The sequence below is a fragment of the Sinohyriopsis cumingii genome, unplaced genomic scaffold, assembly GCF_028554795.1.
Source record: "Sinohyriopsis cumingii isolate HCF-2022 unplaced genomic scaffold, ASM2855479v2 utg000622l, whole genome shotgun sequence".
Lineage (NCBI taxonomy): Eukaryota > Metazoa > Mollusca > Bivalvia > Unionida > Unionidae > Sinohyriopsis > Sinohyriopsis cumingii.
This window is the reverse complement of record NW_028315918.1, coordinates 1,310,360-1,332,716: the sequence shown is the minus strand read 5'-3', so window position 1 is coordinate 1,332,716 and position 22,357 is coordinate 1,310,360. Positions and strand designations below refer to the sequence as shown.

The following is a 22,357-nucleotide window of genomic DNA, read 5'->3' as shown; positions in this document are numbered from 1 at the left end:
TCTGTTTTGTTCCGTGTCGAAAGACAACGCACTGTAAACAGAACAAGTTTAAGCTGGATATAACTAACCATATCTAGTTTTAAAAAAAAGGTTGGTATGACAGACAACGGGTGCCAAATATGGCATGAAAAGGTACACAACAACGAATAAACTGTCGACACTGTCTACCCGTTCTTACTTGTTTTATTATAATAATTGTACTCAATTTGTGAAAGATTATGAACATGGAGTTGATGTTTTCCTGCTAGAGCAGGAATACAAAATTATTCTCAGAACACAAAACAACATTTTAAGTGTTGGCTTCTATTTGTAAGCAGAACCAAGGGTACGCTGTAATAACCATGATCAAACACTGTGATTATTATAAAAATATTAAATGAATGAAAGAAAACGACACCGTAAAAGAAAACGTCATGCTATGATCAAGGTAAATTGCACACTTACCAACTGGCTGCCTGTTATCTCAAATGATCCCGAGGTTATGGTTTCAGATTTTTACTGTTTGATGGACGTTATTCAAATATCTGTCAGTCAGGTATCTCAAACATAATTATATTCAAAAACTAAAGTTATAATCAAGAACTGTTTTTGTTTTCTTTCAGTTCCGCGGTCTTTAGATGTTCTGAACCTCAGCATTATTTATACTTCAGTGAGTCAAATCGTGCATTAACAATTTATGCGTTAGCATTGAATAAATGAAACAATGAAACGCATAGGTGAGTATTGAATGGGGACGATATACGGACAATGGGAATTACCATTAAAATACCCCCTGGGACGATATACGGACAAACACACCCTGGGACGATATATGGACAAAGAATATACTGACAAAAGGTTAGGACTGTATACGGACAAGGGAAATTTAACATGGGTGGGACTATATAGGGACAATAGGTATTGAACAGGGATGATGCCACGGTACTGGACACTGGCAACAATGTTGCAAGGGGCTGGCCTGAATCGGGTGGAACAGTGTGGCAAGGGGCTAACCTGAATACACGTTTCTCTAGGGACAAACATAGACATAGATACGTGGTTAGAGACAGGGTTAGATACAAAGAGACATAGATATATTACACAAACATAGATTTATGAACATAAATCTGTCACACAAACAACTATACAACCGACTAAATAAATTTAGGCAAGAGAGAATAGACATCTTTTCAAGGCAATGGAGTGGCCGTGAAAAGGACCTTTGGTCTTTTTGTTAACACCATTTAGTTAACATAGAGGGCCTCGCACGGATCTTCTTCGCTTCCTCAAACTTCGTCTGACCTCTGGACTGTAGATTAAGACTCTCTTCAGACAAAGAGGGTTCTGTGATCTGGATAATTGTCCATGATGATTTGACATACATGGGATAGTCCTTGTTAAACAGCTTCTGCGATAGGAAGTTAGACGAGTCTACGGTTGTCCACATCTTGTGACGAGAACAGGTGAACGGAATGAGGTGAACCGCAGTTATTTATAGTGGAAGAGCGGATCGAAACGGATTTGGTTTTTTCACCAATCCCAATACGTGTTAAAAAATTCAGTCACAGTGCGGAGTCTGTCTTCCAATCGGAACGGAGCTCTCTGTGACGTCACATTCCCTATTTAGATGCGCTAGCGTCTGTGCGCAGTGAATCCATGCGACAGAGTTAGAACATGACGGAAACTAAGAAGACAATGAATTGGGGTGCATTGGCTGTGGATACGAGGAGTGATGGCATATCAACGGTTACTAAAACAACCATAATCCTATTTCCAAAAGAGAACAATTTTAAGTGGGATTTAGAGGATTTTCTCTCTTCATAAGAATTTGTTCCGGTACCAGTACCATCGCCTCTTTCTCCTACCTTACCGTAAGTTGAGGATTTTAAACAGAGGCAGAAAGAAAAATTTGGAGAAAGTTTTGCAACATCAGAATGAAGCAGAACAAGCCTTTCTTACTCAACAACAACAGCGAGAAGAGATGAGGTAGAGGAAAACGACTTAAGAAGAATAAGCAAAGAATAACCAAGGTCTAGGAGAGAAGGACGACAGTGAGAATCACGGTCACGGTACTCTTAGCCATTTTGGCAGAGTTAGGAGTCTGAAACAAATGTATCAGACTTGTTTAGTACGAACCCAAGAGAAAAAGACCTGCCCGGGGCCAAACACTACAACCCCGTTAACATTCCCACTACGCCTGAGATAACAACACTAGTAATTTCTACCAAATCATCGACAGTAGTAGGTCCAGAAATAGGTCTTGTTCGTTGCAAAGGGATAATACAGTTCAAGCTCATTTCCTTCCGTTCCTGAATTTAAAAAAACAAAAAAGAAAACAAGAAAAACCCCAAACAAATACCCAAAGGTCCTTTTCAGGGCTACCCACCTCTCTCGAAAAGAGACTACTCAATATTTTCCAAAATCAAATAAAACTCAAATCCCATTTCCCCCCATGAAGGACATGTGTGAGTGCTTGAGTGTAGGTCTTTGTTACAAACCTTAAAACCAAGGGACACTTACGTTTTTCTTTCTGGTATATTTTCTGTAAACGTTTACAATCCAATTTCACAACATCAGTTTTAAAAGTTCATACACTTCTTCTTTGCCTTTTCACTCTCTTTCTATTTTGAATTTCTTCACTGTCACAGGTTTTTTCTCTTCTTCATCACTTTTGTTTTGGCTTCTTTTCTTCTTTTTCTATACGTGTCTGGGTTCTTCCTTTCCTGAGGGTACTTCTTCTGTTCATAACCCTTCTCCACCTCCTGATTCTGTTGTATCGTAGGGCAGACTGAAGACCAATGTTCTTTCTCTTGACAATGATAACAGGTATCTTGACCATTGTCTCTTTTGACGCTTGTCATACTATGACGTTGTGGACATTCTGAAGACCAATGCCCCTTCTTATGACAGATATAGCAAGTATCTTGACTTTTATCTCGAAAGGAGGGGAAGTTGTCCGCCGGCTTCTCTGAAGAAAACTTTCGTATGACGCCTCGCAAAGCTCTGATTAGAAGTTCAATCTGTGTTGGCGCTTCCATCTTTCTGGTAGGATTGAGAGTGAAATGAATTCTTCGAGGGAAGACACTGACCCCTTATATAGGTAAGACAGTCCTTACATTTATATATTATCGGACCACGACGTTTAAAATGTAGCTATCTGACATTTTGAAATCAAGATGAAACGATCGCATTATTTCGTGAAGAAAGGTGAAGTAGGTTAGAGGCTGAAACGTGACCTATCGCCTCTCAAGTAGCTAAAGTCTTGGCTCAGATTCATGCAGGCAATTTTGAAGATACCATGAGAGAGCCAGAATCCAGACCCAGAGAATCTACGTCAAGCCAAAGTCCACCACAAGTAACCCCCGAAAACTACTACCACATTCGAGATATGGATAAACGCTCCTCTAGAAAATTTAGAACACTACGGCCAGAACGTACACGGTGAAATTTAAAGATTTCAGGTCCGACATACCGCTGGAGAAAATAGAGTGGTTCATCACCGATGTGTGGGTTTCTTTGTTAACCACACTGAAAAAGCACTGTCGAGCCAAAGAAGACGATCGTCTTAGACTTTCTATTGATCACGACATTTCGAAGTCACCTGTTTGGATCGAGTTTAGTAGCCCAGCAGAATTGACACTTTCCAAAGTCATCGACAAGATTCAATACTTTCACCAATTCAACGACAAGTTTCGCATCACCGATGGAAAAGCGATACTGTACATGACCCACGTTTCTCTTCTCAAAGGGACTGGACAACGCAGAAAAGTAGTATTGGTGAACGACCTTCGCAGTATCAAGCGTAGCCTCGTCTAAATTAACAACACTCAAGACAAGTTTTGGTTATCCCGAGCCGTCGTGGTGTGACGAACGTATGCCGACAAAAACGACATAGCCGACTGGAAAAGAGCCTGGCAAGCTATTCAAAAAATAAACCAAGCCAAACAACGAAGAGAAGTAGATCTCCTGTTACAGCAAGCTGGCCTATCTAAAGACACTCAAGACATCTTAGATCCACGCTACGCTTTGAAATTATACCCTCAAAAAGTGGTTGGACCTCTGTTATTTCGAATAAAATATTTCAAAGAGGGAAACTACTTTCACGTCTGTCATCACAATGAACATTTCAATGCCATTACCAGTATCACTTCATTCCTGACATACGGTTATTATTATGAGAAATGCGACTATGGCTATAACTTGTCGAGAGCGACACAAGCATTGTTGACCATAATGTGAGGGATGTTTGTCCTCGAAACCCTGCCTTCACAAACGACAAGAACTCGTGCATTGACCGGCTTGTCATCCCACGTTTGCCAGCCTTACCTATTACCAACAACATCTGAAGACGCAAGGTTCACAGAAGAAATGTGCTTGTGAACTCCTGAAAGTGTGCCCTACTTGTGGACAGGTCATACATACCAACAGTGCCAAGGCCCACATTTGTCCAGGAAAAAAAAGATGTTACATTTGTGACCAAATCGTGGAATTGGAACATAAATGCTACATTCAAAAATACTTTCCAAACAGGAGGAGGATGAAGATGACAAGAAGAAGAAAGAGAATTTCATCTTTTTCGATTTCGAATGCATGCAAGAGACCGGTATTCACATTCCTAATTTCTGCGTGGCTCACTGAGCATGCGAAAAGTGCATGCAAGAACCTATCTTTTGCCATTGCACTCACTGTAGCAAGATTCCCGGAGGACGTAAAAAAATCGTTCGGGGACCCAACACTCTAGCTGATTTTGCACAATGGATCTTAGAATTTATCGACGAGACGTGGAGTCTAAAGGACACTGAACGTTACAGAAATTGGCATCGCTGTGCCCCCGTGATGGCTAACAATGTCCTGGGATACGATGGACAGTTTCTTTTTAAATACTATACGGAACAAAGCACCGAACGTCCTAAAGTCACTTTATCTCCAAATACTCATTTGACCGAGATGTCCCAGTCACAGCACGAACTGCAATCGTTGATGGATTGCAGCGATTTGTAAGAAACGGAAAAATAGCAACGATACGGTCAAGTGTTGCAACTAATTCAACTATTTCACCAGCAAGCTTTAGACGAAACAGCTCCATCGACTCCGAAAGATCTTAAGACCCTGATGCAAAATCCATCACTATCACCACGATCATCACTCCCAGTGACCAAGACAGGAAAAGAAGAAGAGTTTCAAACAACACAGAAAAAGTACGCAATATAACACCACCAACATCCAGAATGGGATGGAATAAAAAGATGATGGCAACCCCTTCTTCCTCGGAAGATAAACGGAAGGTCAAGAGAGAAGTTAAACAAGAAATTATTATCTTTGTTACAACATCCTCCTCAACACCTATCGCTCGTCGGACGCGTAAAGCATTACAATCCAAGAAAATACCACACGAAGACAAGAGTAGCATCAATGAAGAGTGGGTGACTTATTAAAAATAAGTCCTGATAGAGAATGTGATGGTCAGCATTTAATACGATCCATCCCGTCCTGTGGGATACGGAGAAGTTCAGAAATTGTATCGTGCTGCCAAAACCCGACTGAAAAGTGAGCGTTTACCTCAAGTGCAACTATGGTTACAAGAACAATAAACGTACACCTTACACAAACTCATTCGATGAAAATTTTCAACAAGTCGCACCAAAGTGGAGCTCATCAATGGCAAGCCGATTTAGCCGATGTCTCTCATTTGGCCGCCTACAGTCGTGGCTACACGTATTTGTTTTGTGTCATGGACGTCTTTTCCAAATTTTCCTGGGTCGTGCCATTGACTTCCAAATCGAATACTGAATTAGTGCGAGACTTAATAATGGTATTGAAACAAAGAGGTCGTCACCATCTTTGATGGCAAACCGGCAGAGGCACCGAATTCCGGAACCAAGCTTACCAAAGAGAATTAAAGAAACGAGACATTTATTTTTTCATCACCTAGAATCCCGAAACCAAAGCCAGCATCGCAGAACGTTTCCAACGCAACTTGAAAGAACGCATGTGGAATATTTTACGCATCAACACACTCTCAAGTACATCGAGTATTACCGCAACTGATCAAAGCGTACAACCAATCTTACCATCAGAGCATAGGATGTGTCCCCCCCAAAAAGTGACTCCCGACAATGAAGTGACCGTCCTTGAGAGCTAGTTTGGTACGTTCCCGACAGTGGCTGACCTCAAGATAGGTGGAGTGTTGACGACAGGCGAATGGGTGCGCATTGGCAAAACAAAACGCACTTTCGACAAAGGTTACTTACTCAACTAAACCACCGAATTGTTTCGCGTCACTGGAGGAGTGCGTGGCCGTCATCATGCAGTCTATAAATTGGAAGACATGAACGGGGTTGTGTTAAAAAGAAACGTTTTACTTGCCAGTTACAACAAGTGACCAAAAAGTAAGACGAAGTGTACGACATCGAAATTATTCTCGAACAAGGAACCCGTAAAGTCGGAAAACGACGTGTCAAAGAAGTCAAGGTACGTTGGAAAGGATATCTTCACAGTTTTGATGATTGGATCGACGCTTCACAAGTCATCGACTATAAAAAGAAGTGACCATAATGCCCGTCAACACAGCCTCAACCACCACAGTGATCACTCCTTCACTGATATCTTCTCTGCAAGACCTACAAAAGCAACCCTTGTGGGTGTGGTGTGAAGAACGTGTGCCTAAATCTCAAATCGTCTTTTTCTGCCAAATCTTTGTGGTGTAATGTGTCATCGGTGCTGCCACTGCCAATCTGAGTTTGCAACAAGGAGACACACAATTGTAAACCATTTTACTTAGCAGTTGTATCGGTTACCTTATCCCCATTCCTTCCCTGAAATACTCTAACGGTAACATGGGATGTCTTGATACCAACGTTAGTCCTCCTCCTAACAGACACCACCGAAACAACCACAACAAAACCTCTTTTACAAAGTACTCTGATCTGCAGTTACTCCTCAGATAGCCGAACTCTGGAATTATGAGCAACCAATTTTACTTAACTTTATCCAGTGACAGCTCCATGGACGTGTTTTCCCACAATACTTTGTGCTGTTTCACGGCCAAATTACCTCAAACCATCCAATTGGATCATGAAGCCCATTGGAAAGTGGCTTTGGTTAAAATCATTAACCCTACACAAATAAAAAAATCACTGAAAATCAAAACAGTATCCAAGTAGAAATCCTGAACGAACAAGTGCAACGATTCATGAATGAAATTGTGCTTTCAGGTATTAACGATCCAGAAGCAATTTATTATTCCCCATCTATACAGTGAAAATTCCGACATGCTATATTTTTAACGGTCAACATTTGGTTCACACGATGGATTTCAGGTTCAAGGAAGTGGTTAAGCTCTGGAGAAAGCCAAACGCAGTGTCACCATCGAGTACCATAAAGTGGCTTGTCGCCTGCTGATGACATTTAAGGATACCCAGACGTTGCCCGTCAGTTTTAATCGTAGTTTGCTTGAAATTTTGGATGGAGACACAAACATGGATCCAAATCTCAACCCGAAGATCAACAGCAATACGGAATTTTATCAATATTTTCGATCCCCTGTAGAACTGAACGAAGGACTGAATTTCATCTTTGTATACTCCGATGTAGTGGAGTACAACGTGGTGGGACACGCATCCGCACCGTTGCTGCGAGTCATTCCGTTCAAAGTTGATTCTGCCATTCGAATGGCTAGGAAGGTTGAAACACGTATCATGTTCACCACGAATTTGTACATCTTTACTATTTGCCAGTCAGGAAGTCGTATTTCGACAGTGTCAACATTGGTATAAAAGGAGAACTGATACAATATATTCCATTCTCCAAAGATAAAGTCACAGTGAACTCCATTTTCGAAAACTATTCTCTAACGAATTGTAAGTCATGTATCCAGTGTACCGAGGAGTCGCTCGACGACGAGGACATGGTTTAGGAGATATCCTGAAATCTGCCTTTCGTTCGGAAGGACCGTTTTTAAACCGATGGTGAGATGAGAATTGCACGCATGCGTACGTTTGTTTGTATATGTGTGTGTTTATGTGCTTATGTGTGCACTCGTACGTTTGTGTTTTTTTTTAATCTTAACAAAAATAATTGTCCCTGCACAATTTTCCTTCCCACTATGTATTGATAGAAAATAAAGTGGGTTTTGTTGGTATTAGTGTCTTGGTTTGTATAAAAAATTATATTATGTTAGCACTCTTATCACTATGGGTTGTTTGGTAGGTGATATGGGTAGTTGGTGTGAAGAGATGGTTTCCTTCACGTCCGTGTTTGAGATATAGAAAGTGCATCGTCCGTCAATCGCGATATTCAACATTGAATAACAAAGGAAAAATGGCAAGCAATCACGTAAACAAAATACAAAAGTTGCAAGAAGTAGTGGACGATATAGAGTTGGTGGGGAAAGTTTGGTCAGGTTGGAATATATCCATAAGTGAATTGAAGTCATTTGTTTGTAATGGCAGATTTTTATTGTACATATTTGTCATCTTACAAATTACTATGGAATTGTAATGAATGGTTCACATATTATATTAATGTTATGAACTAGAGTAGGAATTGTTATAAATGAGTTTGCACCTAGTTAAACTAAATAGTTTATTCGTAGGTGGCTTGCTAGCTTGGTTATCAAGGTACCAGGATGCTACTCGAGTAATCCCGGACAGTCTAGCTGTTTGTACTACACCATGTTAAACTGGATAAGCAAGTAAAAGGTATAATCTAGTCCTGTGTGGACATGTATTTATTTTCCCGTGTGAATGCAGATGTCTATCCTGTGTGGGCAGACGTATTCCAGTCCTATGTGGACAAGTAATTGTTCCCTCTGTGGTTGCAGATTGGATTGGTTTGCATGATTTCGTCCTGTGTGACCCAGTATTGTTCTGTGTGAGAACATATATCCCTGTGTCATATTCCCTGTCCGCGTGAAGACTGAAATCCGTGATAAACCTTTATGAGCATAGGACTCCTGACATATTTTCATATTAATTTAGCTTGAAGCTAGTGATGGTTTGACGTCCTGTTTAGTTAATTAAATCTTAATAATGTTAATTGTGAATTTGAATGTGTTTTGATATAGATTAAACGATAGTTTTAATATACTGTATTTGTGTGCAGTTGTTGCCCACTCCCTTCGTACATAGGCATGTAGACAGCGGATCGTAAGTTAAATTGTCATGTAACACTTATTAAAATTCCTCACAACCCTAAAACCACAAAAGGAAAGGAATCTTGTTGGATTCGCCGCATTGGAACAATTAAAGCCAAGCACTTGAAACCAAGAAGACTATAGAAAGACTGACACACACAAATAAAATCATATTTTTGCAGCAACATATTTTCATTTAAATGTTTTCAATTTGCTTATTAGTCTCCCAACGACCTATAATTACTACTAAAACAATGAAATATCCTGGATATATTTTGCGGTTACTCAAATTTACATAAAACACAGATGGCGATCTGACTGATTGATTTATATGTCAATATACAATATTTCTGAGCATCAGCATCAAGTTGAAGCCAACTTGTTGAAACATTATAAAGCTTTCAAGCATTAATTCCTGTAGAAATAGTCACTTAAAGTAATTTGTAACCATGACGCTTTTTTGTGTTCTCTCTTTGTGTGGTCGTGTTTTGCAAATGCCTTTGAAAAAGACTCATTTAGAGTTGAAATCACTTATGCTAAGCAGAAACTAGATTTGCATTGTCAGTTTATTGCATTTATCTTAATTAATCCCTGACACACCATGCGATCACTTGCTGGATCCGGTGCACTTGAAAGGACTGTTATTCGCCATAAGATTTGTATTCTTATATATATATATATATATATATATATATATATATATATATATATATATATATATATATATATATATATATATATATGCTTCCATTATTATTAATTTCTCCTCTAGTAGTCTTAGCTTAACCTCCACTATAAATGTTGGCGCTCAGATACCTTAGCTACACAAATACTGACAATATCTACATAGTTGCATAACAGTATTGTGTTATTATCGTATATGTAATCGAGGCGTGAAAACGAGTTTTCAAAAGAAGTATCAACCTGGGATTACACGGCCCAGTCTATACAAAGGATTGTTATTAACAAGTAAAGTACGTAAATTTTAAACAAAAGATGAAAATAATTTTAAATTATTTAAACACATAAAATGTTCGTGCTATTGTCGTAATAGAGCTATTTCAAAATTGACGATAACCAAAGTAATGGTTCAGGTATTTGTACTCAAGACGATGATGGACTTTAATCCCTGCACAGTCTACTTTAGCTTTGTCGATGAACAATAATGATCATACTTAAGAGAAAACCATTACAAATGAATGAAAAATAAGGAAAAAAAGGACTGTGGAAAAAACATTATAATAGCTAAATATCATACTCTTGATTCCATACCCAAGGCCAACAACTTGAACGACTGTGACTTGCTTCAACCATACAAACATGTATGCCAATTGAATTTTATAAAATTGAAGTACCTGTAATGACTTTTCAAGGTTCACAGTGACATTAGATCTAAATTTAACATTCATGAGCTGTTTGATGTTTTAGTAGTGAAGGGATTACGGCTGAAGAGAAACATTGGTGGTGTTTCTTGCAAGAATTTTTATTTTCGTTTAAGATAGAAAATATATCACCTAGCGTTGAATAACGAAGGGATAACGAAATACAATTGCGTGCAAGGAAAATGAGTTGCTTCCTGAAACCAGGAGTAGTACAGCAATATTTCTGTCTATTCCGGTAAACGTTCCCGGTTTAGAATTTGTATTTATTGTGACGACAATTTTATGTCTTACTGATTCTTTAACTGGGTCGAGTTTATCACGAATAATCCTGGTTGGACCATCTTGGCTGACATGTTCGACAATAAATTTTATCCCAAATATGTACTTGCTGTCGTCCACAAGATGATTAATAATAGTCGCTGCTCGTTTGTCGTTCATGTTGGAGTCAACGAAAATAGCATCGTCGTCTATCCTAAATGTTGAAAAAGCACGAGACGCACCATCTAGCGCGAATTCATTTGTGTCCATTTTGGTAATCTGTCAAATTCAAATCTAGTGATGTGTTGTGGTTGAATAGCCGATAATAATTTTCTTTCTGTTTCAAAGAACCTGTCTCCGTCCTTCTCTGGTTCGATCACCGATAATCTCTCAATTTCATTTGCGGTTAATAACACATTTATTTCTTTTCTTAAATTTTGCGTGTGCAATTTTTTGACCTTGGAAAAGGTGGTGTTATATCAATTAGTTTAAAATACTGTTCACTTAGCTGTTTTTCAACCGTATAACTAGTCATTGCTGTAGTATACGATATACTTTCTTTAATATAACATAACTTTCTTCTAATTAGAAAAAATGAGATACTATTTATGCCAACGGCGAAAAATAGTTGTAGGTAGCTAAAAGGCGATCAGTAACTCCTTGGGGAAAAAAAACAACAAACAACTGTGGTGGAGATTATTGTAGTGTTCATATGACTGGCCCAAAACCGTGTCTAATATGTGGTGTGTGGGTGAAAGGTGGAACTGAACCGTGTGTGCCTTGTGGTGGACGCACATATCGTGCGTTGAAAAGATATTTTGAGATAATGTTAAAAAAGTACACACGAGGCTACATAGAGATACATACAAATAATAATATCGTATTAGAGAAAGTAAGATAATATAATGGAGAAAGTTGAGAACGAGATTGATCCTAATGAGTTTAGGAAGCACCTAATATATGTTATTTACTAAGCGAATAGAGCTGGGATCACCAGAAAGTCGTCTTAAAAATCCATCGGCAACGTCAGTACCGTGAGCTACTTCGTGATTGCTATTATAATTCCTGGTAGAAAAAATATGAAAAACTATTATTCACACCGATTTGTATATGAATGCTTCAATGGTATTATTAATAATGATCTTGTTATAGATCACATCAAGTCAAATACAGCACATAATCGTTTGGAAAACTTTCAGGAGATAACACATAGAGAGAGAGAGAGAGAATTGCAAACATAAAAAATCGTACAAACTCAAATATACACCGAAGCCAATTAAACCAATAAATGTAGAGACCGAAGAAACAAAAGAATTTAAATCTATCTTAGCTGCTTGAAAATATTTTCATACTCACCCAAATTCAGTGCCACGTGTCGCAAACAATATAAGTAACTCAGCTCATTCAAAGGTGTTAAATCAGAAAATACAATTTCAGTATATCTTGTAATGTAACGTAATTGTTTTCAGCTACATTGAATTGCCGGAATTCCAATCCGACTCACAATTTAGATATCCCCATATCAGGTGTCTGGCTGTGCGGTTTTTTTTTATGTTGGTCGGTAGAAATTTTGCCCCCCCCCCCGTCGACGCCAAGTTGTGGGGGGTCAGACCTGCATAATCACTCATTATTAATTCAACAACGATTTAATTACAAATCACTGCAACTGCTGTTGTTGCTGCTACAAATGCTAGTCTTCAATTATAAGTTCTGCTGTAAGTACTACTATTCCTATTACTACAGATCTGCATAAATTCGACGGTACCCTGTATAATAATATTGAATAGTCTGTGCATTTATCGAAAGGAAATTGTGTTGGCAAACATAATAAAACAGAATATTAATGGCACGAATATTACAGGTGTGCTACAATGTGTTCGTGCACTCTCTGTAAATGCTTAATTGCGCTGTGAAGGTATATATGTAAAACTTAGAAATTCCCGCTTAGTGCAGGATTACTGCATCTGCTGCAGTTCATGCTATATTTTTGCTCTGTTTTTTGCTTGTGTGCATAAACATTCATGTCATTAGAGCTGTGTTTGCATTATGGTTGTACTGAAGGTTGCCAACCAACCCCAACCTTAATGCGATCAAAATCGTTTATTTAACTCCAAGGTCGGTATTTATGGTATGCACTAGCCAAACAATATCGTCTTTGCTACCTGTGAATACCTCGTGCAACCCACTCGAAAATACAAATGCAAAAAGCAGTAATATGATATGAAATCTATGCCAAATTTCCCATTAAGGGAGAACAAATAATGCAATGTATATTTAACCTGTTGGCAATAATTCGGTTTTTAAAGTAAACGTTTTGCTCAGTTTATTTGAATTTTTCAAACGTCAAGGGGCTTGGTTATAAGTGTTTGGTTTTTATTTGCAGTATAAGATATACAATATTCACTTGCCAAGAGGGGCCCCCGAGTGTTCTAAAGCGCTCACCGTTACGGATCACTCCTCTGTGTGCGTGAGTTGGAGTCTCGGGTTCAGCAAATGTTGGTTTGTGAGAAAGCTTGCCAGTAGCTTCTCGTGGGTTGGTGGTTCTTTCCGGGGTTTTCCCGGGTTCTTCCTCCATCGTTTATTCTGGCCGCCATGTATAACCTATCTTGTGCTGGAAAATGGCCGTTAAACCCTATAACAACAACGACAACAACAACACTTGCCAAGATATTCTGAAGTAGAGGTTTCTATGTTCGACAGTGCAGACGTGAAAATAAATACAAAGTACTGATCTGGTTGTGCAGCTACTACAGCTAATTAGGCGACACGTGCATTATTCTCAATGAAAGGCATCTTAACAAAGAACACACGTAACACCTTTCAGCCTTAGATAGAAATGTACGATGGCCGATAGCGGCCGCCAGAATACAACATCAAAGTAACATGAATTTGTACATGTACACATTTTATACGTGACGGATCTACATATTTAAGTAAGAGAGATTTGTACATGTACACATTTTGCTCAAAAGTGTTCGTGACGGATAATCATATTAAAGTAATAGAGATTTGTGCATGCACACAATTTGCTCGAATGTGTGCATGTACAACTGTCTATTACTTCACAAGTAAAACCAGTTAACATTCCTTGCGCAGCAATAATTGACCTCTCTGATAACCTCCCGGCTTATTTATTAGTTAGTCTTAACCCGATTACCTTGGTCTCTATGTTAGCAAGAAAGCGGGAGGAAACCTACATCACAGTTATAACAAAGATATGGTTGGGTCATCTGAGTTATAAGTAATCATGTGAGTGCACCTCTCTCTCTCTCTCTCTCTGACTGTACATATATACATACATACATACATATTATTTCATTTTATTTTACTGTAATTTTACGATGTTTGGTTTGCTTGTTTGTTTTTCTTTCTCCATCCGATGGGAGCCCTTGTGTTGCTGCAGAATGACGTCATGACCATGGTTACCTCATTGTACTGTCATTACTCGTGACCAAACACAGTACGTGACATACATGTACTCGATTCAAGAACATTTTATTCTGAATGGAATAAAATAGAATAGTTTTATTTTTTTGAAGACTCGGAAATATATATTGGTGTTTTGTAAAAACGGACTCAATATTTGATCTACATACAGCATGTAATACAATAATTATCATTACCATGAGAAATGGAAAACTATCTGTTCAACAATGCTTGTAATTTTATGAACTTGCATACAGCGTTGTACTTACAATCGTGATAAAATTAATACCTTTGCATCAATGACTTATATATTTACAGTGTCAGCTTTGAGATCCCAAAAACTGATATTAAGTTTTGTGAAAAAGTTTTTATTCTTCTTGCATAAAATAAATAAAAATAAAATGTGTATCATCTTGAACTGGACCACATGCCAAACGTTTTTTATTTTTATGGAGACTTCTTGGCTTCTTATTATATACCTCTTTGACTTTTGCACCGTTGATGGCTTCTTATTGTTGTTGTTGTTATTATTATTATTATATTTTAGGTCGAAGATACCAATAACAAATTCGGAAGATATAGACAACACGACGAATCTCTCTCCCTCTCTCTCCCTCTCTCTCTCTCTTTCTGTACACAGAGGGGCTCGTATCGTTGCTTACAATTGACCTGTCATACATGTACTATATAATAACTACTAGTTATTGTATAGTACATGTATGACAGGTCAATTGTAAGTAATGATACGAGCCCTGTGACTGTACATCCATCTATCCATCCCTCCATGCATCAATCGTGTGTATCATTTCACCTTATTTTACTGTATTTAATACCTTTATTGGCCTTGATGATGGGAAATAGTTTAGCTTTCATTCTGTGAAATGAATACGAGTTTGTGATTTTTGAAGGTGTGGAAGCGTTAACACTGTTCTACCAATGAATAAAATTAACGTCCTATTTACGTCATTGGAAAGGTAGCATAATTGCTACACAAATTACAAAAATTGCTGAAATTCCTTTATTTTCGACAGAACAATACTCTCCGATGAATACTAACAGCTTTCTGCAAGTTGTGTTCATATGCAATATGCTTCTTTATTTGTTAGGTCAGAAAGTTAGAAGGCTTTCAAGGAAAAGAAGAAGAAGAAGAAAAAAACGTACATAATTGGAATTTTTGCTTCATACTACCCTGAAGGATATCGGAAAAAGTCCCGTCTTCCTATCAGTCCAGCAAAAACTAGTCGCCATTTTTGTTCTCCAGTTTTGCAGACTGAATACTTATGGAGCAGCCATGTAAATTTTTTAATAAATAGCCTTTGATGCATAAAGCAGTAAGAATGCTCGCTCTGTCTATAATACTTTTTGGGTTTTGCTCGCGACATATAACCTATATTTTGATTATTGTTATAATGCTGATTTCTGAATTTTCTGGATTTGCTTGAACATTGCCACACCGATAACTTTAATAAGAGGTTCTTTCATTTAATTATTTACGGTACAAATCTATATAAATTTCGCATGGAATATATTATTTATTTTGATTTCAGTGAACTTTGTCTTGCACTACGCTGAGAAAAACTTCACGTACAAGGAAATATCGGATTTATTAGAAAAACTTCATGGCAGAAATCTAAGGTAAAATGCACAATACATTTTGTAGTGTAGTTACCTCTGACTTTAAATACAATCTGATATGTGTGTAACTCTTGTCGCATTTCAATCATAAATACAGGCTATGCTTTTGCATTTTGTGAATATTTCAAGTGACTATGACATGTAAATGTATTGATATGAGTGGGCAGATTGCACATCCTACATTAAGATTTCTAAAAAGGAATGCCATTCGTGAACATTTAAATTGACAATAAGAACAATGGCTGGCCGAGGTTGTAAGAAAACTACCAGACATTTAGTTTTTGTTTTATACAATTAAGATTCTGTATCAAATTACTCCTTTTTCTCATTATATTTAGATATGTGTTATATACTATTTACTTCAGTCATCATCGATATAAATTGCCCACTTTCTTAGTAACTTCATTCATAGTATAATTTGCTATATAAATGTAGCTTATTGTAAAGATTCAACATTGGAAAACCCTGAAAATGATTGCCGTTAACATTTCATTTTTCTGCCCAGATCTTGAATTTCAGGAGAGAGAGAGAGATTTTTAACGTAGCTTTAAAATGATTTCAGTCATAAAGTCTTATGTTACGTGTTTAGCTCGAATAAACAGTAACAAAAGAAAGAGTGAAAACAACAAGCTTTGAAAAATTTACCAAATAATTTATTTCCCTGGAAAAACACTATAAAAAATGGAAAAATAAGAACTTACGGTTTTAAGAATCAAATCCAAAGATAATTCAAACGAATGAGCAATTTCGGTAAGCACAGAATTGCGAAATGGAGGTTGTTTACATATAAAAAAATCACGTACCCCCAGAATAACCTTGATTAAAACCCATCATTTTACTCCGAGAATAAAAAATATAAAAAGTTGTTTACTTCTCTCATTGATTTCTAGATCAAGGTCGGGAAGTCGGTCAGCATTAGGTGTTTACAACTGACGAGTCAAGGTCAAACTATTTTCTGAAAAAATATAGAGTTCCTATTAAACAAAACTACATTATTTTGACATGTAATGAAATTTAAAAATAAAAAAAGATTTTTAAAACTTACAAACAATTAAATTAAAACAAATATAAATTAAATCTAGCATGCATAACAAGAGCTTAATAATTTTTCAGTCATATCGCTATGATGTCTGCAGTGTTGCAGTTTATGGTGATGTCTAGCACCGGGGCATCATGTCGCAGACATGTGGCATGATTTCCCACCCAGTCACATTATCCTGACACCAGGCAGACCAGTCCTAACACTAACCCCTTAATGCTGAGCGCATAGTGAGACATCTGTTACTATCATTTTTTAAGTCTTTGGTATGACTCGACCGGAATGCCATAAAAGAGAGGACCCACCATTCACAGCATACATCATGTGAAATTGATTGTTCATGTAGACTTTCATGAATGAATATGATAAAAAATACAGATTTCTGAACTTTACATTTGTTTCAATGATATGTCATTTTCCTCCGTTTACAGTCGTTACATTTTTGCATGTTCCGAAACATCAGACCTAATTTAATCATAACGACCACAACGAACATACCTTAGACTCTTTCCGTCATTTTATATTTGTCAAAGAGCCATATGTTGAAGAGTTATATGTTAGAAAAAGGATTCTTCAAATATAATTCAAAATGGCCGCCATCGCTTAACATGCTTGATGAAGCTGCTCTGGACTTTGTGCCGTTTCTCATATCATATGTAATTCTTGATAGTGTTCATCTTCACTGGTGGTTTCGTCATGCATTGATTGTTCTGTTGTTGTGTGTTTCTTCATTTGCTAGGCTTCTTTGGGGTGGGTGGGTAAAAACTGTTAGATTTCTTAGTCGATTTCAACCACTCATACTACAACCGTTTTTCGCTTCAAACATAACGTCATCACGTTATACTTGCCAGTCCACCCATTTATGCTATGATAGACCCACTTTAACTGCAATAAATAGCAAGTCCGTGGCGCTGGATACTACATTGTGCACTAAACTTATCAACCTGGGACTACATTCAACTTTACTTCAAAAGGGAACAGCAGTGAAAACAAGAAACGTTGTCAGGCGATAAGCCAAAGTGTGTGGATCTAATACCCTGCGGTTACTCCATAAAGCCGTTTCCACGCCAATCCTTAGGAGATGGAATTGCTGTCATCGCAAAGAACTCCATAATTCACCGTTTTCAAGACACTACAACTATCACTTTCGAACACACATAGTTTAAACTGGTTCAAACCTCATTCACAGTGGAACAAAGGTCACTCCATTTTTCTGCCTCGACCGCCCTCCTCCAGGTAAAAAAAAAACGTGACTTAATTTTTGTTTTTGGAGCAGTTTTCTACCTCCTGTAGTATGGAAGTTTGATAGTAGAAACCTGATCATTCATGGACATTTCATTTTTCACTTTGACTGTCCTGGAAATCCATACACGTCAAAATTCCATGATTGTATTCACATTTTCAACCTCAAACAGTCAGTTATCCAGCCCACCCATCTTCCTGGTCACATTTTAGACTGGATTCTTCATTGGTCTGATGATAATATTCTAACGTCTTCATTGAACGAACTTTGATCTCATCACCTCTGCGTCATATACCATCTCACCGTACCAGTCCCTAACCGTCCATCTCTACTACTAGGAGAAAACATCCGCATGATGCATAGAACCAAACGAATGCATGACATCGAAGCAGACCTGGCATCTTCACTTTGTTTTGTAATGCCATGGTATTTGTTTTTCTAATCTTGTCTTTGTATATGTTTCTTTGTGTTATATAATAATGTAAAGCACTTAGAGCTTCTAATGATCATGCGATGTCCTAAGTCCATATTATTATTATTATTATTATTATTATTATTATTATTATTTGATAATCGTCGTGCCTACGTGAATAATATATAGAGCGAATTTCTATGCTAAATCTGTCCCTTGTGGATCCGATTATATTTATCATTTGAATTATTGTGCATGTTATTTCTATCCAGCAAATAGTTTCTTCTTTTTCATTCCAATCGTTATTACCTGATTTGCCACACACTGTTGGCTACAGACAAATAACACATTTCGACAAATGAAAATACACGTTCGTATGTATGTAGAGGCTGTTAAACCAGAAAGAATGTCTCTGAGCTAGTCGTTAAATATTTTAAAATTTATCCTGTTTTGAAAGTACACTCTTTGCAAAGTTCGTAAATATAACAGACAAAGCATACAATATTGTTTATGGAATAATACAGAAATAGTCTGTTGACTACTTTCTGCAAGAATAATTGACATGGGATTATGCTTTAAGGTCTGAAGTAACATTCCTAAATTAGAGATTTAAGTAATATCACCTGTTACAGTTTCAGCTTTTGTGTCTTTTGAGATTAATTCTCTCTCTCTCTCTCTCTCTCTCTCTCTCTCTCTCTCTCTCTATATATATATATATATATATATATATATATATATATATATATATATATATATATATATATATATATATATGTTGTTGTTGTTGTGGGATTTAACGCCATTTTGCAGCACATGATAGGCTATACATGGCGGTCAGTATTAATGGTGGAGGAAGAACCAGTGAAAACCCCGGAAAGAACCACCGACCCACGAGAAGCTACTGGCAAGCTTTCTCACACACCCACATTGATATATATATATATATATATATATATATATATATATATATATATATATATATATATATATATATATATATATATATATATGGGGGCGTGTTAACAGAGATCCTGTAATGTACGTGATTAGAGAATTGGATCCTATCTGAGCTAACCTTCGAAGATAATTGCCTTGGTCGTGTTAACTAATCTCTTGGCTCTCCGCATGTATCAAGCATAGATACGATCGTGGTAAGTTTTTGGAAAGACATGGGAAGAGCAAGCCTTTACCATTGTTTGGTGTCATTGCAGGCTATCAGGTATTGCTTTATGCAAATATTGCAAGAAGAACTGGACTGTTGCTGGAAAGATGGAACGACCACAATATTTCACGCAGTAGACAAGCAGTCTGTCCAAATGGCAGACCTATTGTTCTACACTTGCTTCCCGAAGAAACTGGTAATTGTTTTTAGGCACACAATGATTAACAGTGTTTTGCTGTATTTGATACATGTTGTGTACAGTACAATCCCGACATACATGTATACTGCGTTCCTGAGAAACCTCGTATATGTCGAATTCGCACGACTAGATTTGAATTTGTTTTTTCTCATAGGAAATAATAGAAAAATGAGGGGTTGCGTTGCTTAGACTTACATATATGACACCGAAGGTACCAACAATAAAACCTTTTCAACCAATACTTTATTGCCTCAGTTTGCGCATCTCGTAAGGCGTTCGCGTGTTTAACCGAATGACGCATAAAATATTGCTTTTGGAATAATACAGAAATACAGAGGTGTATTTTCTGCTGGGGTGTTCACATTAATTCGCGTCAACGCGAAACATGGTTAAATCAAGTACGTGTAAGTTGGGAGCTAACTGTATTACAGGTATTTTGGTTATAGTTTATAGGTATTGACTAACCGTTGTTAGTGAAATGTGGCAAAGCTATTTCAATTCTCACCTTGTGCGTGGTTTGTTCTGAGGTTTATGATTTAAGTTGTCTCTAGAAATAATACATGCAAGTCAAGGCAGTTAATGCAAAATGTATTCATAGCTTGCAAGCGCCTTCGAAAAAAGGAATTTATTTTAGTGTCTCTGATGGAGATGTAAATATACATGTCTTATGTGAGAAATATAACATTATGTTATTATTTCCCTTTGGTTTACAACAGGGTCTATGCATTATGATTGCATTGAAGTCCTTATGTATTTCCAGTTATTAATGAATATTGTGCTATAAAAGAAACCATGTAACATGATATCTGATACCATGTATCATTAAAAAGTAGTTGCGTCTTTCTCTAGAAACTCTGAGTATCCGACTTTGACAGATTGAAGAACTGAAAAGAATTAATAGTGAAAAGTGAAATGCCAGAGGTTCCAGAGGTCCAATAGGTTTCACTGCAAAATACCCGTATACATACATTAGGTTGAAGTTGCTTGCCGTGTTCGTTCATCGTCTTATTCGTGCACATGTTGAATACCGATTTTGAATGTTATTTTTTTTCTTCTTCACACATTGGTGATTATGTGATTCGACAGTGTTATATTTGTATTAGTCCTGCAAATAGTTCAGCGTTTCTTGGATTCAGTCACAGTATTCATTGCCAACCTTATACGAAAATAGACATTGGTTTGTAAGAAATAACAGATCATAGTGAAAAAGTCTAGGGTGTTCCTGTCAGGTTGTTATTCCTATATTGAACACATTGAATGAAGTTCTCTGAAGACAAAAAATCAGTGAAAGATACCATTTTTGTTTTTGCATGATAAGCCAATAAAATGAAAATATGCATGCTTATATAACCAGATATGTACTGACAAATTTATTTTTAATATATGCAGGTTCCACATATTGTCAAGACGACATAGACTTCGCATTTTTTTCAATGTCGAGAACCAAGCAGAAGTGGATCACCAGAACTGATTTGCGTGATCGAAGTGTGTTTCACAGATTCGCAGAATTGGCTGGATTGATGCGCAGTAATGGAAAGAGGCATTGCAACAGTAGTTTAATATCCTGGAAATGAGTCTTTACCAACATTTTCAATGTGTGCTTTGAAACGATGAAAACTACTTTCCATCCCTCAGTCCGTACTTTAGAGTATTCTGCAAATCAAATTATTGTCATATACAATCATCGGCTTTAATGTTCTTGAAATACAAACAGTCTTAAGAATTACAGCCGCTGTTTTCTTCCTTTGAGATAAAAAAATGTACAGCTTGTTCAGTTTGTTGGAATGGGCATTTAAACTTAAATTGCTTGAATTTATAGTCGCAAAACAAGAAGCATGATAAAGATTGTTTTATATATTTTCTTTCTCTTAACGACCTAAGGTAACGTGCAAATCTTTTTGCTACTGTTGCATGTGTGGTTTATTACTTTAACCATCTGGTCAAGAGGTTTAACACTTTGGTCACACGTTTTCTTCATTACATATTCTAAAAACTCTTGATCCAGTTCACCTCTTGTTTGGAATGTAGCATCTCGAGACGTGTCCCCAGAAAGGGGTCATACGGTCAAGAGGTATTCTTTATACTTATTAACTAAAGTTCCTGACACTTTTCAACTAATAATATATTTCACCAGTTACATATTTGATAATGTTTAGCAAATTTATTCCATTACTGGAATATCACATGATCATATAATTTCCCTCAGTATCGTTCCGTCACTTCGGTTATTCCCATACATGGAGTAACTGTGCCATAAATTAACCTCAATTGCAAGGTTCATTAAAAGTGTGTTTGTCAGTACGAATAAAGTGGTGCTGAAGTAACTATCTCTGTATGATGTGTTCCGTTTGGCTTCAGTATCTACACTCAGTTTAAGTTTATATGTGTCAATGAAAGAAAGACTCGAATTTGCAAATAAGGGGCCAGAGTGGGTCTGATATCGCTAACATTGCTTATGTTGGTCTGAAATGTTAAATACACATTGGGAG

General features: G+C 37.2%; 1 protein-coding gene across 3 annotated transcripts; it reads left to right on the top strand.

Moving 5' to 3' along the window:
* The first annotated feature begins 13,205 nt into the window (after positions 1-13,205).
* On the top strand, positions 13,206-21,663 carry LOC149773650 (uncharacterized). Of its 3 annotated transcripts, XM_089946096.1 has the most exons (5): positions 13,206-14,001; positions 15,285-15,471; positions 15,726-15,813; positions 19,719-19,865; positions 21,258-21,663. In XM_089946096.1, exons 2-4 carry the CDS (start codon positions 15,459-15,461, stop codon positions 19,804-19,806), a joined length of 189 nt encoding a protein of 62 aa, XP_089802222.1. In that variant the 5' UTR covers positions 13,206-14,001; positions 15,285-15,458; the 3' UTR covers positions 19,807-19,865; positions 21,258-21,663. The 3 variants fall into 3 exon arrangements, with proteins under 3 accessions (XP_089802222.1, XP_089802223.1, XP_089802220.1); XM_089946097.1 differs by lacking the exons at positions 19,719-19,865; positions 21,258-21,663 and adding an exon at positions 16,927-17,244; XM_089946094.1 differs by lacking the exon at positions 15,726-15,813 and having other exon boundaries at positions 13,210-14,001; positions 21,258-21,642.
* The last annotated feature ends 694 nt before the right edge of the window (positions 21,664-22,357 follow it).